Source organism: Pagrus pagrus (genome assembly GCF_965226575.1).
Source record: "Pagrus pagrus genome assembly, chromosome: 10".
In the NCBI taxonomy this organism is placed as follows: Eukaryota; Metazoa; Chordata; class Actinopteri; order Spariformes; family Sparidae; genus Pagrus; species Pagrus pagrus.
In genome coordinates, this window is record NC_140194.1 from 12330821 (window position 1) to 12353812 (window position 22992).

Below are 22992 nucleotides of genomic sequence, written 5' to 3' on the forward strand. Positions count from 1 at the left end.
AATCAGGTGCATTTTGGTAGCTGGTATCTATGAGTGAGTATATCTTCATGTGGATCCAAATAAAAATGGATGAGTTTTGAGTAAGGGGAAAGCTGGACCTTGGCGGAGGTATGCGCTCTACTGCCATTGTAGTTCATGGTGTTAAACGAAGAGGTTTTTGGAAAAAAAAGAAACAATTTGAAGACGTCACTTTGGGCTCTGGAAAATTGTGATGGGCATTTTTCACAATTTTATGACATTTCATAGACTAAATGATTAATTCTAAAAATTCTAATCTCACAATGTTAAAGAAAGTAAGAAAAAAATCCTTAATGAGTCCCTTTATCTGCACCAAAAGTTAAAAGGGTCTATCCTGGGCCGAGACCCATCTACCATCCAAGTTTTGTGGAAATCCGTTCTGTATTTTTTATGTAATCCTGCTGACAAACCAACCAAGAAATCGACACGAGTGAAACCATAACCTGCTTGGTGGAGGTAATCATTGCAAGTTGCAGCCCTAATTGTAGGAAGCACACCCAGTGACACCCAGTGACACAAAGTGACACGAGGTCAGTGTCTTACGGGTCGGATTGTTCCTGCAGAATGCCTAAAATGCTTGCTGGGGATACAGTATCCTCACCTCTGGCCGCCAATTAATTATACAAACTGATTGGGTTGCCTAAAGCGATATACATGGCCCCAGAAGTCACATAAGGTAGAAGGTGATTATTATCTCCAGTGTTAAATACATTTCACTTCAGCCATTAACTTAGAAATACTTATCAGTGATTATATAAAATGTGGTGATAAAAATCATCAATTATCACAAAAGGAGCCAAGCAGAGCCCACTCAGTTATGTAACAGCTCGTTAGGGTCGTTAAGTGTGCGGCCACAGTTTGTTCTGTAGGCCTCATATACTGTTTATTACATAACCCGTCAGTACATGCCTTGACAGAAAAGTCTCCAGGCCCAGAGGGGAAGGTGTGGGAGAGTTGTGTTCTCTCTTCTCATGCTCCCGTTTGCCTCTCAGATTTAGTCGTAGCACTTTGTTACACATCGGTTTGTCTCTTTTCGAGGCCATGCTAATTATCAAAGAGTTAGCATGGCTGGGTGTTAAACCCAACCAAATTAATTAATTGCAGATATAGTCGTGAACACAGTGGATCTAATTACACAGTGTATATCAGCCTGCTGTCTGCCATTGTCCCGGATCAGTCCCTCGACTGCCAGCAGCACAGGCCCAACACCTGGCTCTCCACAGTGGTAGAACAGGCTGCTTAGTAGTCAGCGCCTCAACTTTGCATGCCATGCCTACAACCTTAATGCTGTGCACATAAATAATTTTTCCACTTAAACACCATTGACTGCATATGAAAGCTCACAAGAGCGGAATGAGAGAGAAAAATGAAGAGATACCCGATGCAACAGGCATTTAAAAGCTCCCTTTAGATGAATAATGCATGTTTGTTTCGGCTGTTTTCCCTCCACCAACAGCCCTGTCTTAGTCTTTCATTAACACACACTAACACACTGCTTCTCATCCTCTTCCTCCCTCAGGTGGATGCCTTGAACCATGAGTGTCCTGGGACCTCCGTCGAGGCAAGCCAAGTGAGTGTTGCGCACATTCCTGCTTCCCCTCACATATTTACCTTTCTGTGTGTTAGCTGAGTCGCTGTCACACCAGAGAATCACTAACCCAGTATGCAGAAGGTGGTGTGGGTCAGGGACCTCGGGCACAGAGCGGCTCTGTTGAGGATTGTTTGCTTTGCCTGGGTTCCTGGCGCTTTCCACCCTCCATGTCCCACACCCCCCCTCTCCCTTTTCCACTCTCCCTCTCCCTCTCCCTCTCTCTCCCTGGCTGGTCCATATGCTCAGAATCTCAAGCTAATCTCATCCAGTGCTGGCCAGTCTGCTCTCCGTATATCGCTGTCCGTATGTTTCCGTATATTTTGCGTTCATGAGAAGTGACAGTGTGGGAGTTTCAGAGGGTTTGTGACATCCTTAGAGGTGCAGGGGTGAAGATGAAGAGCATGCAGCGTAACCCCGTCTCCTCTCATTGTCATTGCAGTGGAGTGGCCAGATCGGACAGCAAGCTCAGCGCCAAGGCCCTCTACGGTAAGTGACTGCACAGAAGGAGTATTTTACTGTTGGACTGTTGTCTTTACATGCCCTTCTCATGTAATGGCACCTGTTGTTATTTCCTTGGAATGAGCCACCACAGGCTGTTTACAGCTTGTAACGCAGGAAGTTTGACAGTCTTACTTGTTGAGGAAGTTTTATAAAAGCTTGCTCACTGTTACTCATTGCTGATTGTATTATTTCATATTTGCTTGGGGCGGGAATCAAAGAGGAACTCCTGATACAATACTGTCACAATACGTTGCCCACGAGAACAATGACACCAAGATACAGTGATTCAGGGATTTGATACATTACAAGACAATTATCTATGATGCATCATGACCTCTGTGTAACTGAAGAAGACAAAATACCCCTGAAAAGGTCAAACTGCATTGTGATGTCAGTTTCACAGAATTTGACCTGTGAAATGAAACAAAGTACAAAGAAGTGCATAGTGTCGTAGCCAGGGTTGGGACGGTTACATTAAAAATGCATTCTGATAAAGTTACAAATTTCCTGTTAAAAAATGTCAGTAACGTAATCCAAGTCTGACAATATCAAAGTAATGTAACTTTCGTTACTTTTGGATTACCTCAATACCAAACATAAGCAAATAAAGACAAAAGAAAATACATATCAATAAGATTACTTTTATGTAATCTTGATATGGAGTGTGTCTTTAAGAATACACACTTATCTGGTTATGTTGTTGTGTAAGACGCCTGAAGTGTTGTCATGTGTGCACATGTGCCTGGTTACAGACTAGTTTATCATTCTTTATTTTAAAATTGTAATCCTGTCAGTAATCCTATTTCTTACTGAATGTATCAGTAATCTAATTACTTTTCCCCCCTGTTACTTTACTGGGATACAGTTACCTTTTTTTGTATCCTAATTACCTAATCTTGTTACATGTATTCCACCGCTCCCCAAGCCTGGTCAAAGCTTGATGCCTTCAACACACACAATGACCACAGCTTCTCCAGTACTCCAACGTGAAACAGAGTAAAATGTTTAAAGTAAGGATAAAACTGTCGCTCACTGTAATCTGTATACATTAAATCTGTGAAAATTAAGTTTATGCCAAAATCAGTCAAGAAGTAGTGACTTTTTAGTAAAAATATCAGTAAAAACCTGATTCACCTTAAATTATTAAAAACACACAAATGAATCACTCTGTTGCAATCTGTGACATTTTAATTCCTTACAATAAACAAAGCTTCTGTAGTTTATTTAGTGTCAGTCCCACATACACCGTCCTGCTGCCGTAAATACTCTCTAGTACACCAAATATGTATCTAGCCGCAGCTGAAAATAGTCCCCAACAAAAACAATATTTACTCCTGTTTGAGGAACGTTTGCAAAAAACTACGTTACCCAGCTGTTTTTGTTCTTTTTTTAAAAAATGAAGCGTTATTATATTTAAAATTGTACATCTTCAAATCACAAACGGAAGGCCTCCCTACCTTTCTAACTGTAAATCATCAAGGTGTGTGGTTCAGAAGTGTAATTGACTGAAATCACTGTGATTTCTTCAAATCTTCAATTTGCTATTCAAATGTCAGGAAATCCAGCACGCTCACTCTGCCGCATGTTCTTGCTGCCTCACAGCCTCGCTGACCTATCGCAGTCCACTCCCCAGAACACACACACACAGGCACAGTGATAAGAGGGGGCCAAGGTCCTGCTGAGGGGCCCTGTCGTGCTCCGGCTGCTGACACCTCTGTCAGACGCTGAGGGGCGTGGGAGGGAGGCTGGGTCCCTGAAGGGAACATAAGTTTTTCAGCTCTGTGCCATGCCTGCTTGGCATGCTGGGATTTGTTGTCAGATGCATCGGGATTTTGTAATGTTTGTCTGTAACCACATCGTGTTGCCTGACTTTCAGTCTTTTGTGCATACTTTGAATCCAAGGATGTGTTTGTGGTATTTCAGGGCTCCATTTATATCTACGTACATTGTCAGACTGCATCACTGATCTGGCATGACTGTGGTTTAAACTCAGTGAACGCTGTGACGTGACATTTTATTCTCGCTGTGGCATACTTGCGCTAGGGTGTGTGTTTGCTAGTGAAATATGCTGTGTTACATTAGCAGGGAGTGCAGGGCGTGCCTGTTTTTAATGTGTGGTTGGAACAGGGTGGGGATGCCCACGTCTTGCAGGTGAATAAAAGGCACATTGAAAAGAGCAGAGGAAGAGGCGGACTCTCGTTCACCTCTGGTCCTCCCTGCGCTGCCTCAGACATGAGCTCACTGGTCCCTACCGGCACCTCCTTCCTCGCTGCCAACATAGGGCAACATTGTACAGTACAGATAGAAACCCACACCCAGGTACAACCTGCGCTCATGCATCGCTGCACTGGTCCAAATTTAGAATCAGATGACAGATGATGGTGTTGTCGGGATGCAAGATGTTCCTGAACCATCTGACTGTGCACCTCGTTGTCTGTGAAATATTTTTGTACCGCAAGTCATCCAAATATCCACAGGACGCACCCACTCCCTTGATCTCCGTGAAATATCCCACCGTATGTGTGACGAGGCTGTGCTGTTTTTCATTGGCCCGTCTCGTCTTGTGCAGCAGATGGTCGCCACTACCTTCTCACGGCAGGATGACAGCAGCGTGACTGTCCTCCTGAACCACAGTATCATAACAGTGGGAGATATTTGGATAGATATAGGACTGTTGCTCGCTTTGTGCTGAATAAACATGTAGAGGAACAACAGCAAAAGTCCGAGCTCAATCTCCCTCATGCAAAACTACCTGTCATTCACACAAATGCTGGGCAGCCTGCAACTGATGCAAATGATGCGCAGGTCCTCCCACCCTGATCTGTTATCAGCAGATTTGAAGTAGAGCAGAGAGGTGCCACATCAGACTCATCATCCCTGGGCTTAAGACCATCCGGCAGCTTTCTTGATTTTCTCGGATTGTGCTTGAGGAGCATGTCTCTGACAGGTAAAATGTGTTTGGGATGAGAGTGAATCAACAGGTGGAAATTCTCATTGAGGGACTTCGGGGATATCGTCCAGCTCTACCGTTTTTCCTGAATGTCCATGTATGATACATCGTCGATAGATCCACTACTTGATTTTGGTCGATCAACCGTGTTTACAGTGTCACTTATGCCTGTTTGTCTTAAAATGGTGCAATCAGTGGCTGCATTTTACAAAATAATAGCATGCGTTTGGCCTCTTTGAACCTGTATTCATTTGTTTTGAATTAGTTTGACTGTTGTGAATCAGGCTGTGAGGTGTGGTGATACTTTCTGGTGACATATGGCCAAATCTTTGTGGACACAGTATCCACAAGGTGAGCTGCAGTTACATGATAAAAACAAAAGATCAGGTCATGAGCTTGTACCAACATAATCGTAATCCTATCGTTTGCGTTATCTGGGTGTTTGGATGTTGCGATAAAGGATTTTATTCTTTCATTAATCAATCTAAATTTGAAAAAAGTTGGTTCAAATTGACCAGTTTCATGATATTGTAAAGAAACAACAACAAACAAACGTGTGACTGTCTTGGCTTTGGGTTGAGTCGGGTTAAATAAAGGGCAGTTATTATTAGTGAGGTCAGGTTGTCTGATTGATCTGGGTCATGTATTGGTTTGATGATCTGCCAAGCAGCCATGTTTATCACTGGTTGTTGACTCTGGAGAGAGGCCTGAGGATCTGCCCATCTGCCCGCTAAGTGGCTCTTATTGCAAGCTGTCGCAGCGCTGTGAATTGATTGGCATAAATGTCAGTCATTAATAAGACATGGGGCGAGCTCGACTTTCAGAACGACACCTGACGCTTGCGTTTCACCTGCGGGGAGCCAAGCAGGAAGGAATCGGCAGAGAGGAAATGGCAGGAACAGGAAAGGCACATGCTTGCGTCATTTGCTCAGTGACGGCGCCTGCATGGACATCACTTTAGAGTCACAGCTCTATGAATCATGTTTACATCACGCTGAATCATCAATAAGGGCATAAAGAGTCTTGACACACATTTTCTCAAGTGTCCTACAAACAGCAGGGCTTTTGTGTGACATGAAACATAAAGTGAAATGAGAATCGATCGTGACATCAACATGTTGACTCTGCTGGGTGGGAGACAGAAAGAGACCTGATATGAGGTCTGGCAGTGGAGTTGATCGGAGCATGCTCTCCTTTAACCGTAATTGTTACCTGCAGACTATTCACCTGGTAAATAGGTCAATGAGCACACTGGCACACTCATTTAACATCGGCCAATTCAAAAACAACAGTGCAGTCAACAGCGCACAGGGCAACAAACAGTGGCGTTTTGAAAATGGCTTTTCGCTTCAGCATTTACAAATGTCATCTATATGTGTAACAGGTCACCACTTTTCAACTTTATCGTTATAAATCATTTTTTTGTATGTCGTAGTGGTTTTGAGGAATTGCTGTTAAGAAATGTTTAAAGCAGCCAATCAGTATTTTGTTATATCCGTGGATCAAATGACAATACGAACACAATGTGCGGCCTGTTAGATTTTTATATACAATTCAGGTTTGTAGTTCCTGGTTTGATTGTTTCACACAGGCTGTTGTTTTTGGCTTTTACTTCCTTGTGCAGTGATACTGGAAGATGCAATGTTTTTTTTTTAGTTTTTTTTGTGCTGGCCTGTAGATTTACCTCAAGATCGTCAGTGTCTGGCTGTCAAACCCTCCACTGTGTGTTTTGGGGTTGGTAGTAGATGGACTATGATGTGATTTGATCTGAAATGTAGTTTTTATGTCTTACAATATACTTTGTTTGTGTTAGCTGTTGCTGTGCTTCTCTGCAATATTAAGGCTCCGCATTGTTAAATCTCACCTCAGATGTCCGACTCTCGTGACACACCGCCATCGGCCCTTAAAACATCTCCTGTTAGACTTATATAAATGTAATAACATTTTAAGTAGCAGTTCTGTCCAACACCTGTGATTTTGTCTCACCAATAAAACCCCCTTCCACAGTGTAGTCTGGCATTAAGTCTACTACAGTCTTTTAACTGTACACCTGTTAACTTCCTGTTATCTCCTTTCAAAGTTTACAAGTCTTACACTCAGTGATCAATTTACCTCACTTCTTTTTTATCAGTTCAGTAGTTTTAATATAAATATAAGCAGCAGCATGCCTGTATGCTTCAGTCTGCAATTACAATGTACTCTTGCCTGTCTACAGAAACTGTTAACCATTGCATGTTTACATTACTGTTGCTCGGCTACGAATAGATTTAGATAAGACATCTGCATCTGAAACATTCAACTTTTCATGTCCCATTTTTTAAGAGGTTAATTAAATTAGATTAAACTTTATTGTCATTGTGCACAGAACAGGTACAGAGACAACAAAATGCAGTTAGCATCTAACCAGAAGTGCAAAAAGCAGTAAAGTGCAAAGTATGTACAGTATAAATAATGCAGCAGACAGATAGATTTAAGAGGTTAAGTGCAACAAATTAAAAAAGACATAATCAATATTTCTTTTTTTGCCCTAACTTTGAATACAATTATAATGTGAAATGTTTTAATGGGTTTACGCAACTTTATGGTTTTGGTTCACTCTTGCATCTTTCATCATGGTTTTTAGCTGCAGCAGGCAGCTGCTCTGTAACTGCAGGGTATGTAAATAAGCTACCATAGAAGAAGAAGTTAAACCAAATTGACTTCAAAGTTGATGATATGTTAATGTTGTGTAAACTCCCGCCAGTAGCCAAAAATCCATAATTGCATATAAAACCCCCCCTTCACTCAAAAATGAGTTTTGACCTCACTTTGATGTTTGACCCTCACTGTGCAGAATCAGCAGTTTGTTTTCACATTAATCTGCTGAAGGGAAAGTTTCTCTGTGCTGAGAGGAAGTGAAGAGGCATTCATACAAGTCATTCATTCATGCGTACAATTTTTTTTACATCACTGCTTTGGAGTCCAGCATTAAACAAGTGTTTAAACCTCACTCGGGAATGATCTTACCAGCACTTTAACCTGTTAGATGGTTACATGTGACAATTTACAATACTGTGCCACAAACAAGGAAGGGCTGGTGCTGTCGAGAAGTGGCGTCATTGATCTTTGACTCCTCAGTAAATCTATGCCTCTGATTGGTGCCCCAGATAGAGCGAGCTTTAAAGCCAGTCTGACCGTCTCACTGTTACGTGAGAGAGGGCAAATCTGGTCTCACAGAGACTTTGATATGAGATTTAATGATTAACTACTCAGAATGGTCTGTTTCCTGTTTATTTGCCCACTGGACGGACACCTTTGGGCACAAAATGATGCTAAAATATGTATCATCACAAGTAGAATTTGACTACTAATGCATTTCTTGCAGAGTTTTTATTGCACTATAGTAAATCATATTGACAAAAACACTATCACGTGTCTACAGTTCCCCGACATTCACACATTACGTGCCCTGGCCACTTCCTTATTGCTCTGCTGGTCTTCTCAGCTCTCACATTAGTGTTTTGTGTCATCTGTCTTCATCTGTTCGCTCTGCTCACACATGCAACATGTGGACTTCAGGTCTGTGTCACTGCTCGTTGTTTACATAGGATATACAGAAAGATCCCAGGCAGGAGTTGCTGATTTTTTTTGTTTCTCACTTTTAATATCGCTGATTTCTCATCTACAGAACAGAGGAAAAAATACTCCAACTCCAATTACATCATGCATGAGACGTCACAGTATCATGTCGAGGTAAGAGCCGCTCTGTTTATGTTTCCCAGAAAAAATTAAGTTATAATAATGGTTATGATTTTCAGCCTGTTCATGTAATTGAAAACATTTATATAAATAAAGCAGATAATATGTTGAAACAGAAAGTTTTTTAAATCAATCACTAGGTTAAAAATCATTGTAGTAAGCTAATATTTAATAATTCCCTTTTATAGAAAACCTCACATGTGATCACAGACACTTGTGCATTGCACCGTATCATCATTTTGTATTATTTAAAAGTATTGTTTGCATTTTCATTTAATTTACTGTATTATTATTATTTTGTTGCTGATGCATTTGATACATGTTCAAATGGCTTGTAGCTGGGGAGGTGAATATTGGACTGGATATTACATGAAATTAACTTTAAAGTAGAATAGATTAGGCACTCTGGTAACCCAGTTTTATGCCCCACAACCATTATGTCTTTTGAATTCAGCTGAGGACCCAAGTCACTCCTCTCTGACACACTATAAACAAAAAAGGCTTAAAAAAAGAAATAAAATCTGAAACTAAGATCTACAAATCTAAGGATTTAGACATTTTAAAAGGTCACTGAACCTGAAGTATAAAACAAGATATAAGTAAAACACTCTCTATAAAGGTTATTGTCTATTGTTCTGTGTCCCAGATATAAAAGCTGACACACTGGCTTATCTCTTGATTACATCTCATTAACGGGAACTCGGCCATAATAGAGCAATCAGGCCTCTGATTGCAGCAGTGGGGAGTTGATATAGGGAGTTGAGAACGTGCCTCACGGCAGGGATGATGATGTTAGTGAACCATGTCCCGGGTCCGCGCAGGTAGGATTTCTGTAAATGCCTCCCCATTATCACTCGTGGGCAGGTAATCACAGATAACTGCCACGTATGCAGCAGTTGCATGCTGAGCTGTGGAAGGTTTTGATGTTAGATAACACAGAAGAGTAAATCACACAGCTAAGGAGCGCTGAGAAATACAGATTTTAGCAGGTAAAAACTGTACATAAGAAAACAGGCCTAGATATACAGTAACAGTCAAAGGAATAGTTCAGTATTTTTGAAAAATATGCTTATTTCTTACTTGGGGAGAGGTAGAAGATAGAAACCACCGTCATTTCTGTATGCTCATTAAGAAGCTGGAGCAGCAGCCAGTTGGCTTAGCTTGGCATACAGACTGTAAACAGGGAGAAACAACTGGCTTGGCTCGGTCCAAAGGTAACAAAATATGCCTACTAACACCTCCGAAGCTAAAACAGTTTTTAGGGAGTTGTCTGCTTGTCCAAATGTTCTTGGCAACCATAGAGTGTATAAATCATGGACGCAGTCTCCGTGACATCACCCATACTTTCATCAAGAGCCACTGAGAAGCTCAGGTGACTCAAGACGTCGCCATCTTGGTAGTGTCTGTAGCTGTATACAACTAATCCGAAAATTGGCAAAGAGGTGGTGCGTGGGTGGAGCAGAGGCGAGCTGAATGAAGTTTAGTGGCTGACACATAGCTTAACAGCTAGCGTTTAACTCCCACTCAAATTTGCCACGCCTTTAATTATGCTTAATTATAATAATAATAGTAATTAATCACAATAAAAAGCCTTAACATAATAACAAAAAGCAGTGTATGCTTAATTCTTCCCCCATATAGTTTTCATAAACATGGAAATCAGCTTTAGAGACCAACAGCATTGTAGTATATTTATTTCTGCAGTAATGTTGGGCCGGACAGTTTTTGGCACTTTTGTGTTGGCTTCATTTTTCAGCCCTGGATGTTGCTGCTTGTTGGCAACTAGCTGAGACAAAGTTGCTGACTTTACACTTCTAGTTTTGTATGGATTAAACAAACAAGATATTATGTGGTGATTAGTGAGCCTTACAGTTGATGGTAAGTGGATATTATGTCAGATTTGGTCAGAGCCAGGCTAGGTGTTCCCCCCAGTTTCCAGTCTTCATGCTAAGCTAACTTGTTGTTACCTAAGTATTACTGTAATACAGCCACTCAACTTGAAATAATATATATTTCAAAATAAGCCCAATAACTTTCAAAAGCATACGCTTTGGTCAGTGTCCCCTCACAATCATAAATGTTGTCCTTCATTTCCCGACCCTCTGTTTTCTCCTCAGCATCTCTCCACGTTCATCATGGACAAGACAGAGTCCATTGCCACAGTGGACGATGCCATCAAGAAATTGGTCCTTTTGGACTCAAAAGACAAAATCTGGACCCAGGAGATGCTCCTGCAGGTCACCGACAAGGCGGTCAGGCTGTTGGACTGTGACACACAGGTACGGCTCCACATCGTCAGTTTTTGTTATCGTAACGTGCAATAAATGTCACATTAACTAATTATTTATACGTTCTCACTCATAAACATCTTGAAGTCTTATGTTAGTCTTATATCTTACTGAGGACTCATCCTACTCAAGATACTTCCCTCTAACCAGTCCTCTGTTGTGCTCCTGCAGGAGGAGTTGGAGAACTTCCCTCTCTCCACCATCCACATGAGTCAGACGGTGCTCAATCAGACACGTTATCCCTCCGTGCTGCTGCTGGTGTGTCAGGACAAGGAGCAACACAAACCCGACATCCACTTCTTCCACTGTGACGAGGTGGAGGTGAGTCTCGGTTTGAACGTTACAGGCTCAGTTTGCCTCCTTCATTGTCTGCGCATGATTGGCCGGCTTTGTCTTTGGCGTCATTCATAAATCCAAGCTGCTGTTGTTGGAACGCCAGGTCAGGTTTCACTGCTGCTGGTGGCAGTGTGCTTCTGTGTATCCTTTTACATTTTTGGCAACCTTGTTCAGCGATATTTGCTTAAGGGAAGATCTATAATACTATAACTTAGTCTAAAAACCTCTTGTCAGTACAAAGAATGAGCTTACAAGCAACAGATGATCATCATGATTGGGTACTGATGAGGGTCGGAGAATCTGAATAGAACAACCTAGTTTATCTTTGGCTTTATTAAAATGATACAAATGAAAGTGGGTTTAAATGAAGTGTGGTTTTGAGAGAAAAGGTCAAATGGCTTTGTGATAAATGTATTTAATTTCAACATATTTAAGCTGTATGTATGCATGTACAAGATGATAAGTCAGTTAATTGTATTTATTTTAACTTTTAGTGAGCAAGAGTCACAGAATGCATCACAAGTTAATACAAACAAACAAATCCTACACACTGCAACTACACACTGCAATTATAGTTATTTTTATATACTTCTTTTAGTATTTGTGTCCGTATAAGTATCCTGTGCAATTGTCCTTCATGGTCATATTTGTATTTGAAAGGTGAATAGAGTGTATAAAGTCGTTGTTATTAGTAATAGTATATAACTTTATTTTTCTATTTTGGTTTGCTTCTTATCTTATCTTATCTTATCTTATCTTATCTTATCTTATCTTATCTTATCTTATCTTATCTTATCTTATCAATGCAAGGCGTGGTCGGTTAAAAAAGTTCACACTGGTAACAGCAACAGCAAAGGCTTGATAAGAGTGCTCCTCATTCTTAGAGCAGCCAGAGGTCTGCAGCACTGATGATTAAAGATAAAAATATAGAAAAACATGAATTGATTATAAGTAATTCCAGTGCCTTTGGTTGTAGACTTGAAAATACCAATAGCGTCCCAACCTAAATAGAATCTAATCAATCACTTGGTCCAGTTGAGTAGAATCAATCATGAGGCTGATGTTATTGTCAGCTGCAATGATATATTAAACTCCAGACTTTCAGCGTTCAGGTAATATTGTCACTGAATCTAGAGAAATGAAAGGTAGAGTCAGAAACGTTTTTCCTTAAATATGACGATGATGATGTCGACTGTGAATCTGTATGTGTTCTGTGTGTTAAGTTACGCTGTGTGTGTGTGTCTCTTCTCTCTCTCTTCAGGCTGAGATGGTTCATGCAGATATAGACAGTGCCATTGGAGACAACAAGCATGGGAAGAAAATGAGGCTTCAGACACTGAAGTGAGAACACACACACACACACGTATGCACAGATAAACAAATGTTCTTGCAGTCAAATACACATTTAAGGAGGCGACATGGTTTATCTTATATTGCTCTGTGGGTGTTGTTCCTACGACACCGTAATTAGTGTTGCTCCAGGACCATAACTGCTGAAAAAACAGCAAAGTCCACAGAGGGAGTGAGTCATGTGCGTTGAATGGGTGAAACGAAACACTCTTACCCAGGAGACTGGGTTCACTCTCCCAAGTGGAAGTTATTGTTGTATTGTTGACTTATTGCCGTAATTGACTTGATTTTCCTTGGTTGACTTTTTGTTTTCTGTTGCATTTTGGTCAGGGTCAGTCAGTGAAAAGACCTGGTGAGGCTTAGGAACAGATCTTGGTTTGGGTTAAAACAGACCAGTGTTAACATTACCTTACAAAGGCCGACTTCTCCCACAGGCATATTTGTCCTCTCAAAGACCTGATTGGTCAATAGCAAGGATGGTCCTGGAGCAACATTAATTAAGAAGCTGTAGAAACCACCCTAATAAATATTGTGATGGCACTGACCTATTATTAGTAGATGTTTGGGTGCTGAAGGGTTTGTTGCATCCTTCTCTTCCTCCAGGGTGAATCAGGAGAAAATGAAGCGTCACAGAGAAACAATCCTCCCCCCATCGGCCCCCAAAGGCCCCTCACCTGCTGCGAGGGGACGAGTGGCAGCCCCAAACACAATAGGTGAGAATACACAAACTGCACATGCACACAGTTAAAAAGGACTCTTTAATCTTTAACTCTGTTTAATCCACATGAGTGTATTTGTGTTTGGTTGCAGATAGACGAGCCTCCGGACAAAATGATGCAGAGTCACATGAAAAGCTGGCCCAGCGCATTGAGAAGGATGTGGTAAGTGTTTTTTTGTATCCCTAGCGATACCATCACCATGTCATTACATGCCACGGCTCCTTTCACTGTCTCATAATGCCATATTCTTCATGCTAAACCCCAGGATTTGTCTTCCTCAGCAAATCCTCAACTGTTGCCTGGATGACATCGAGATCTTTGTGTCGCGGCTGCAAAAGGCCGCAGAGGCCTTTTCTCAGCTCAGCAATCGCAACAAGAGTAAGAAGAATAAGAAGAAAGGACCAGCAGGTCTGTCTCCCTTTCTTCTGATGTGGTGGACCAATGCAGTGACAATATGTTCATATTGCTCACGTCGACATGTTTGTGTCTTTTTGTGTCCTGTGACCCCGGGACTCTCATCCAGTGGTGCATGTGTGGTACTGGTGGCCGGTTTGGGGTTCTGTTAAGTAACACAGTACTCATTACTCAAGCGTCAGTACTGATGTAATATTATTACTTCTTATTCACTTCTAAAGAGGGCTGATCTGGTGTATTTCTGTCATGTCACACCCACAGAATCATTGATTTTGTCTGATTTACAATGTTATTGTTCTGTTTTTGCCTGGATAGAGTAAAAACTATTGGTAATGTCAAAAGAAGGCAAAACTCAGAGTAATTGTGCAAAGAGACGCAGATAAAAAGAGTCAAAACAATTGTTAAACTTACACAGAATGAAACCAAAAGTGTAAGTCCCCTAGTAATTACTGTGCAAAGTAATAATATTACTGTAACATGTTGCTGAGTAATGTTTTATGGCCCAACACCGGCAGTGGTGTGATGCTGTGTTTTTATTTATACACACACGTTTCCTGTGCAGACGAACTGCACATGTGACATACATGTGACTTGTTAATGTCAGCGGTAAACATACATACAGCAAGTGTTGCTTTTCCACGCACGTATTTGGTTATAACCATGTAAAAGTAACACGAATGTGTGTTGCCACTGACTATAGAGATGTAAGTGATGTATTCTCTGTCTACAGAATCAGTTTCTCAACCTTGATCAGAATCCCTCTGACTCCCATGAGGGGACACTTCTTGTTAGACAGATGTATTGACGTGTTTTTAACTATATTTCTTATTTAAAAATTAACCATTTCTCACAAGCCGAAACCTTTTATGTAATTTGACACCTCTAAACTGCTGAAAATATAATCTAAAGTAATATTATACTCAAATGCGTTATTTAAACCTGGTTTCTGGGGTTGTGAGAATTTCAAGTTGAGAAACTGTGATGTAGCATGTCTTTCTTTGACCTACTCTCTGGCCAAGGTGAACTTTTTACCTGTAGAGCTGTTTATCCTTTATTTTCACTGGAGATGTACAAATTAGGGATAGACTGATTATCAGCCCGGCCAATTATTGGGACCGATATTCAGCATTTGTCCAATTATCAGTATCGTTTGGGTTTTTTTGTGCCTGATTTCCAATTAAATAAATTCATTTTAAAATGTAAAAGTTTACCTTACTTTAAAAAGGTCAGGAAACCGATTACCTCAAGTACCAAGTAGACTATTACATTACATCCTCTCTCTGTCTTTAGTCACCACTCTGTGATCTCACTCAAATGTCCCGCCCACAACGCTATCTGACTGGTTACATGTCACTAGTAATAGGCTGTAAAGACTGAATAATCTTACTTTGTAAAGTAACTTGTAAATAAATGTATGAGGAATGTAGGAGTGAAAATATAAAGTAGCAGAAAATGGAAATACTCAAGTAAAGCAACTCAAAATTGTACTTAAATACAGTACTTGTATTCCATCAGTGGTTATTTCAGGGGTAAATTCTGACACTAAGATTTTTATTCCAAATATTGGTTATCGGTCTCCTATATTACTAAAAGCGGGTATTGGTATCAGGCATGAAAACAGCACATCAGTCAATCCAGAGTATAAATCGTGAGCTTTACTAGAGATGGAAAATAACATTTAAGTCTATGAACCCTGGCCAGAGAGTGAAACCTGTGTCCGGTCTGGTCAGTCGGCTGGTAACTCTGGAGTCTGCGTGTGGTCATTGTTGCTCTGCTTGTTTACAGAGGGCATGCTGACCCTGCGAGCCAAGCCCCCCTCTGAAGCAGAGTTCTTTGATAGCCTGCAGAAACTGAAGCTGGCCTTCAACCTCTTGGTGAGATATCACAGCTCCTTAACCTCCCTCGTTCATCCGCCGAGCCTTCATCACCTTCTCACTGTGTACCTGTCTCTGCTCCCCCTGCAGGCCAAACTGAAGAAACACATACAGAATCCGAATGCGTCTGAGCTGGTTCATTTCCTGTTCGGCCCACTGGAGCTGGTAAGAGCTGTAAATCACACAGGTTGATATGTATGAAGGCTGTCATCCTGTCATCCTCAACACCTGGTGATTTTTCTGCATGTTAAGGGTATAAATCCATGTCGCACTAAATAAGTTCTCCACGTCTGACAAAGAATACCCTGAGCTTGTTTAAATGCAAAGGATGAAACAGTTCAGAGTTTGCATTGTCACCATCAGACATTGTTTGTATTTTTAATGGCACCACACCCACTCAGCCTCTGCTAAACTCTCACCCGACTGGAGCGACGTGGCTTTCAGCTCTGACTCAGGTGCGGCCACAATTACATAATGTTGGTTTCCCAAGCCGCAGTGTTGAGCCACTCCTTCGATACTGCTGAATAGAAACACTAAGCTGTGATTAGGCCCTGTGCTGATATTGTGCGCTGACCTCTGGACACTTTGGATTCACTTGATAAGGTGGAGATAAAGCCAAAGCAGTGATTTTCAGTGGGGTCCTCATGTTAATTAGCTCTCAGCTGCTGTTGTTTTGTGCTGTTTATTTATTACTTTCATACCCTTTCAAAAATATACTGTTAATTTCTTCAGTGAATACAAGGGATGGATATCAAAGCTTGATACTGCTAATGGATTGGCCAAAGTGTGTCCAGAGCACTGAGAATCGAAAGCCTTTTAAATATTGTAAATTAGTGCTGAATGTTGAGTCAGATCTTTTGTCTTGTTCATTTATTCTTTACTGAGATATTTCCTTATTCTAATAACATATAAAAATAAAATAAACCGTCAAATAAAAGCTTTCAAAAAAAAGTTAATAACAAAATGAAAATGGAGAGAACAGAAAACCTTTACACATTCACATTTCACAGTTGACACGCTCGGGAAGGAGTAGAAAGAAGTATACACTTATTTAATCCTTCCCCCTGTTGACCATTAATCTTCTGAATGCGTCCACAGGTGCTGCAGAGCTGTGGAAGTCCTGAACTGGTGCGTTCAGTAATCTCCCCTCACCTCTCCAAAGACGCTGTGGACTTCCTGCGGGGACACCTCACCCCTAAAGAGATGACCATCTTCGAGCTGCTGGGGGACGGATGGACCAAACCCAGGTACATAAATGGCTGCTTTTATAAAGCGCTTTTGTCCAGAGTGCTTCACAGTTTGCCTCTCAGTCAGCCCTTCACACAGACACAATCAGCTAGCATGTAAGGTGCTGCTTGAACATTGTGAGCAATGACAGGAGGGCATTATTACTGCCTGTGTGGATGTGTAGCTTAAAGGTCACCTTTTTGACTGTGCTCCACTTCCTCCTGCAGAGCAGAGTGGCCCAGGGATCAGTGCGCTCCTCCTTATTACCCAAAGTTTCGCAACAACTGGGTGCCGCCGGCGGAGCTCCTTAGGACGGCTCCATGGGAAACAGAGGGCCCCAACATGGGGCCATTGGCGAGTCCCATCAGCCCCGATTACAGAAAACACTCAGCTGAGGACGTAAGGGTTTTTTTTGTTAGCCACCATCTTTAAATATACAGACAATTACGGTCAAACCCCTGAAAACTTTAATAATCTGTCTATTTTTTCAGTTTTATGGAACTCATTCCTCAAACTCTTCAAATGGGTAAGTAATGGGGTTTCTCACACACTCTGCTGTCCCTTTTAAACACAAAAACAAACTGTGATGAGAGGTTAACACGTGTCTTAACAGGTCTTACAACGGGATGCCCCCCTCCCGCAAATATGCCAAAATTCGCTACCACTTTGTAGCAAGGAATGCCAACGAGCTGTCAGTGCTGCAGGATGAAATCCTCGAGGTAAAAACCACTGAAACAAAGACTGACACGTAGCTAAAGCCAAACGTGATTGTGTCCGCTGTTAACAACTTTACAAAATTGAAAAGTCATTGAGTGAGATGTGAAATGTGTCTTGCAGGTGATAGAGGATGACAAACAGTGGTGGAAACTACGGAATCGCAGCGGCCAGGCCGGCTACGTCCCATTTAACATCCTGGACGTGGTGAAGATAGAGGAGCCAGAGGGCGTCTTCAGCCAGGTGACCTGCTGTACTCTACATTCAGTCCATTAACATCACATTCTTTCAAGGCTTTTCTGATTGTATAGTTAAAAGCTAAGCTACTCAAGTCACACTTGGTATTTCTGAGACTATTTTTGTAGCTGCGTGGTGTATTTTTAGCATTCCCACAGGCAATGTGATGTCAAGTTTCATTTAAGAACATATTGCAGCAGTGTTCAGAAACCAGTCTGTCTGCTGACTGTATGCTAGAATTAATTGAGGGTTATGGTGGTGTACTGGGCCTGGCCTGTGGGGAAATGTGGCGACTATTATCCGAGAGAGAGCCCTGCTTCCTACGTTACTTTGTACTGTTTATAAGATTGATTATTGATTGAAGGTCAGCTCAATTAATGTCAGTTCTTAACATTAACATACCCTGTGCTTCTGACGGTCTTGAAGTGGACAGAGTGTTACACCAAGCTCCATTCTAAAAACATATGTTATTTGGTAGGGCTGTACTTTTCACTGTAAAAACTTTAGTTACACAATCACTAAGACTCCTTTATGATTCGCTTCGATCTACAGACACATTCAGCTCGCATTTCATTTACTCGGTAACATCAGTACTGTGAGTAAGTGTTTGACACAGAGCTACAGGTATTGACTGGCCGGGTGCCACAGTTTACCATTTTCATCAAGATCTCCTCCTTTGCTGCACCTCGCTTTTTGAGGGAGTGAAAGAAAATTGTAAACTGGGTTATTTGGCAACAAAGCCGCTTTCAAGCATGGTACAACTAGCTTATTTCTATTTGGTGGCAGCAATATTACAGCGCTTGTTTTCCCTTAGGAGAGGATGTACTGTATGAACGCTCTGCAACGGTTCGGACCACTGAGCAGGATACATAGGGGCGACGTAAACAAAAACCTGTAAAAGTGTTGTAATTTTGTGTTAGGAATTAGTTCAAAAGTGGATTCAGCTTCTAATAGATAAATAAATAATAAATATATATTTTCACAAAGAATCTATTCTGTACCTACCAGGATCTGCGTCCACGGCTTCAGGACATGTTGTGTTTTGAAATAGATTTTTTTGTCAGCGTTTTCTACATTTCACAATATGTGTCGAATCACTTTCACTCACTTCGCCTGCAGTCATAATCCTTATCTCAACTGCACAAGCTCAGGCCTGACCTGAGGCAGGAGGTCAGGATGGATTTTGGAAATTGTAGGCAATCTTTAACTAAAGACAGCTCAAGGTCTCTTTATCACTGCTTGTGGATACATTTGTATTGCAGCCGGGAATTGTCGCTTCCGGGTTAGAAGTACAAAAGATGATTAGGACACAAAGAGATAACACACTGTGTGAAACATGATAAGGAGATAAGGAGACGACACAGATAAAAGCTTGTTAATTACTGTTAATGGGTTTTTCCTTTTGCAAGAACATTTGCAGTCGTATCATCTGAGCAGGGGTCCAAGAGAGCTTTGTCTACAAACTCTCCACACTTGTGACCATGCAACATGTTCCCACACTCACTGAAAGCCTTCCTTCATTTACACTGCATGCAGGTTCACCAACGCCCTGCACCTGCTCCTGCATGTGGTTGCACTTCCTGGAGTGAAATACTTTCGCACACATATTTTGCTTTTGGCTCCCGGGCAACAATGTAGAGTGAGGTGAAAGACAAAACCTGTTTTTAGAATAATACTGGCTGTGGTTGCTTTATTATGAACTGTGTTTGTGTCTGTGTGTGTGTGTGCAGCAAGGCTACAGGACGTCACCTCCTGGTACTCTTAGCCATGGAGACAGCTTCAACAAGGGCAGACCCAAAGACAAAAGTGAGTGAGCACAAACACGTAAACGTAAAAATAGGAATTTTAAAAAAGCAGCTCTCGCAGGTTTTTCTGACGTCTGCCGTTTCTGTGCTGCAGTGATGGACGAGGTCAACAATGAGTTATTAATGATGATCACCGCAAACAAAAAACAGCCGGCCAAGAAGTTCCATGTGGAGCGATCAGCCGGCAGCCAAGTACCACTCACCTTTGACTCAAACGCAGACCAGGTGACCGCATGGCTCAATGCGAAAGGTTTCTCGAAACCGTAAGTTGCCCGCTCATCAATCCACCACATAAAAATACCTCCCCATGCCTCAACGTCCTGACTGAAATGTCAGATAGTATTATATTTGTCATAAACTAGAATGGCACACAGTAGAGCCAAGGCCCAACAGTCCCCTTAAATTCAATCAAAGCCAAATTTAGTAGCCCTGTATCACTCTTTTAAACCAAAAATAACATTATTACAACTGCTTAACTATAATTTAAGCTCACCAGATGTAGGATCTGCATCAAATTGTTCTCACTCGTAGATGCCAGCCACCTAAATGCGCCTGATTTTCATGCATTATTCCACGAGAAATGAATAAAAATGGTGAATCATTTCCTAAAGTAGTTTTTGTGTAATCCTGCTGACAAACCAACTAGACACAGGTCAAAACATCCTGGTTAGCAGAGGTAAATGTTGGATGGATTGCCATGGAACATGACATCCACCGACTTTTCATGTAGAAAAATGAACTTGGCCTCTGCTGTTTCTGAACATATGAGCAAACATGCCACAACTTCTGAACGCTGAGCTTTCAGAAAATTTCCACTTCAGAGGTTGTGAATACCACAAGAGGAGGGCGTTCATATGGACTCTTTCTTGTGAACACAGTAAACATGACCCCATTCGAAGGCAGTATAATAACATCAAGTCGGTAAGCCGACGTGCAGGACATTGGAACAGACACACCCCAGAGAAGTCTGTATTAATGTTATTGATTACACTTGTGCTTTTCCTGCTATTACATATCAAAATGCCACAAGACTGCCTTTTTGGATCTACACCATCAGTGTACTTACCACAGGAAATCATGTACATTTAAGAAGTACAGCAAATGTATACATAACAATAAGTAAAGGAGTTGTCTGTCTGTGTTGTCTGCAGGACGGTTGAATGTTTGGGGATCCTGACTGGAGCTCAACTGTTTTCCCTCAACAAAGAGGAACTGAAGGCGGTGTGTGGAGGCGAAGGCGGCCGTGTGTACCATCAGGCCACCGTGCAGAAAGAACACCTGGAGGTCAGTCACACACTCACACTCGAGTTTACATGCAACCTGCTTACACGCCAGTTACAAACCCAGCTGCTTCATTCGTGGTCAGACAAAAAAAAAGAGCATGTTAGGACAAGTCATCACACTCAGGTATGTACAGTGAAGGCCTGTGTCAGCTGTCTTGACTATTAGGGAGTCACACTCAAATAATTCATACAGGCGCAGTCAAAACGTGGGTGTGAAAAACGTGGGCACACTTTTGTATGACACTGATGACTTAAACTCAGACTTCATACTATAAAATAATTCATTTTCTGTGCTGTTATTCATCAAATGTGTTGTATATTTTACTTTCAGTGGTTGTCTTATGAGGGGAGGATTAAAACCAAATGGAGTGAGGTCATCACTGAGCATAAACACATGAGCTCTGACTCAGTAAAAGCAAAGCTGTTTAGAGACGTGTGGAAGCAGAAGCGCTACCAAGAGAAATGTTTAAAAATGAGTTAAGAGTTATAAAAGTGTTTGATTTTGAAGATGATGCTCTCCTACCTCCTGGTTTTCTCTTCGCTTTAACGATGACACGTCTGAGAGAACATTTCCTCAAATTGCTTCCATATATTCCTCTCCATGTACAGACTTGTTTACCTCACTGCTGCAGGGGGCACATTTACATTGATTATACAGTGTGACTGTCTGCTCTGACAGCTGACAGGATCATCTACAGAGTCTACTCCCTTGCTTTAAATGCTCTGACAAAGACTTTGTTATATTGTTACCCCATCCACTGAAGTAGTTTTTTTTTTTTTAGCTTCTTCGTTTAATGATTCATGCTCTTTAATATAAAGAACCTTGAAATCTGTTATTGCCCTTAGAGAAGAAAAGCGCCGCTCTTTAACCGGTCTGTTGCCATTGATTTCGCAATTTTATGTCTTAACAGTGCAGTTATTGATAGGTCCTTGATGATGTCTCTCCTTGCTCAGGCCATAGACTTTGTAATGGGTGAATCTCTCAAAGGAGAAAGAACACCTTTTAAAACTTTAAAAACTAAAGATGAATCTTATCACGTCTCTCTTACAGAAGAGCAGCGGAGACACTGAGCTGCAGGAGATCATGGCACGGAGGCAGGAGAGGATTGACTCTGGCAGCAAAGACTGAACCAGCGCAAACCATCCGGGCACGTTGGTCTGCTCACCGCTGTCCAACTTCTTAAATCAATCCAAAGTAGTACATACTAACATGTTGTATACATTTTTAATTGTATATTTATTTTGTATCACCCAATGTGTATGCATTCAAGTGTTTTCTTATCTAATTATGTCGTTTTTGTTTTCATTGTCTCATCAGATTTTGTTGCTGTTTGTAAAGAGGAACATACAGTATAAATCCATGTACAGTTTTGTGTGTGAGTGTGTGTGCGCGCATGTGAAAGCATGTAACGTACGAGCAGTGTGGTCGACGTTTATGCTCATTGTCAATACTGCAGCTGTTTACTGAATGATTTGGTGAATAAGTAGATATTAGTAATTGCTCATCTAAATTTGTGCCAGAATGTTTGACACATTTTCTGATATATAGCCAATTATTTCCACATTACTGTTTACAGGTTTACTGAATAAGAAAACTCTCTGTGTTAGTCGTCCTAGCAGGTATCAGAAGTCGTCTCATCCTGGTTACGAACTGCAGATTTGCATCTTGCACCAAAAAGAAACTCTCAATAATCCCGCATGAAGATATTGTCAGTAATAGTGAGATGCTGTCATTGAATGTGTTTTTACGCAGCATGATATTTTGCAGTTCGGCCTGCAGACAAACAGGAATACTATGGGATATATGAGATTATGTGTCGTGAACAATTATCAAATGAAGATTTTGAGAACATTGCAAGGGGGTTGTAAATATGATGGGACATACTGTTAAAAAAAAGAATATAATTAAAAAAATAAACTTGCTTATATCTGTTTTTGAGCTTAATT

The 22992-nt window shown here is 41.2% G+C and overlaps 1 protein-coding gene across 3 annotated transcripts; it reads left to right on the top strand.

The window, feature by feature from the left end:
* The first annotated feature begins 1819 nt into the window (after positions 1-1819).
* Positions 1820-22978, top strand: eps8l2 (EPS8 signaling adaptor L2). Of its 3 annotated transcripts, none has more exons than XM_084365073.1 (19): positions 1820-2095; positions 8728-8792; positions 10916-11077; positions 11258-11407; positions 12684-12763; positions 13376-13485; positions 13583-13653; positions 13773-13869; positions 15691-15779; positions 15870-15944; positions 16878-17026; positions 17234-17405; positions 17498-17532; positions 17620-17725; positions 17844-17963; positions 19688-19763; positions 19857-20025; positions 20914-21046; positions 22097-22978. In XM_084365073.1, the coding sequence occupies exons 1-19, from the start codon at positions 2002-2004 to the stop codon at positions 22172-22174; spliced, it is 2031 nt and encodes a 676-aa protein (XP_084221199.1). In that variant the 5' UTR covers positions 1820-2001; the 3' UTR covers positions 22175-22978. The 3 variants fall into 3 exon arrangements, with proteins under 3 accessions (XP_084221199.1, XP_084221198.1, XP_084221200.1); XM_084365072.1 differs by having other exon boundaries at positions 1821-2095; positions 13773-13899; XM_084365074.1 differs by lacking the exon at positions 1820-2095 and adding an exon at positions 4824-5057 and having other exon boundaries at positions 13773-13899.
* The last annotated feature ends 14 nt before the right edge of the window (positions 22979-22992 follow it).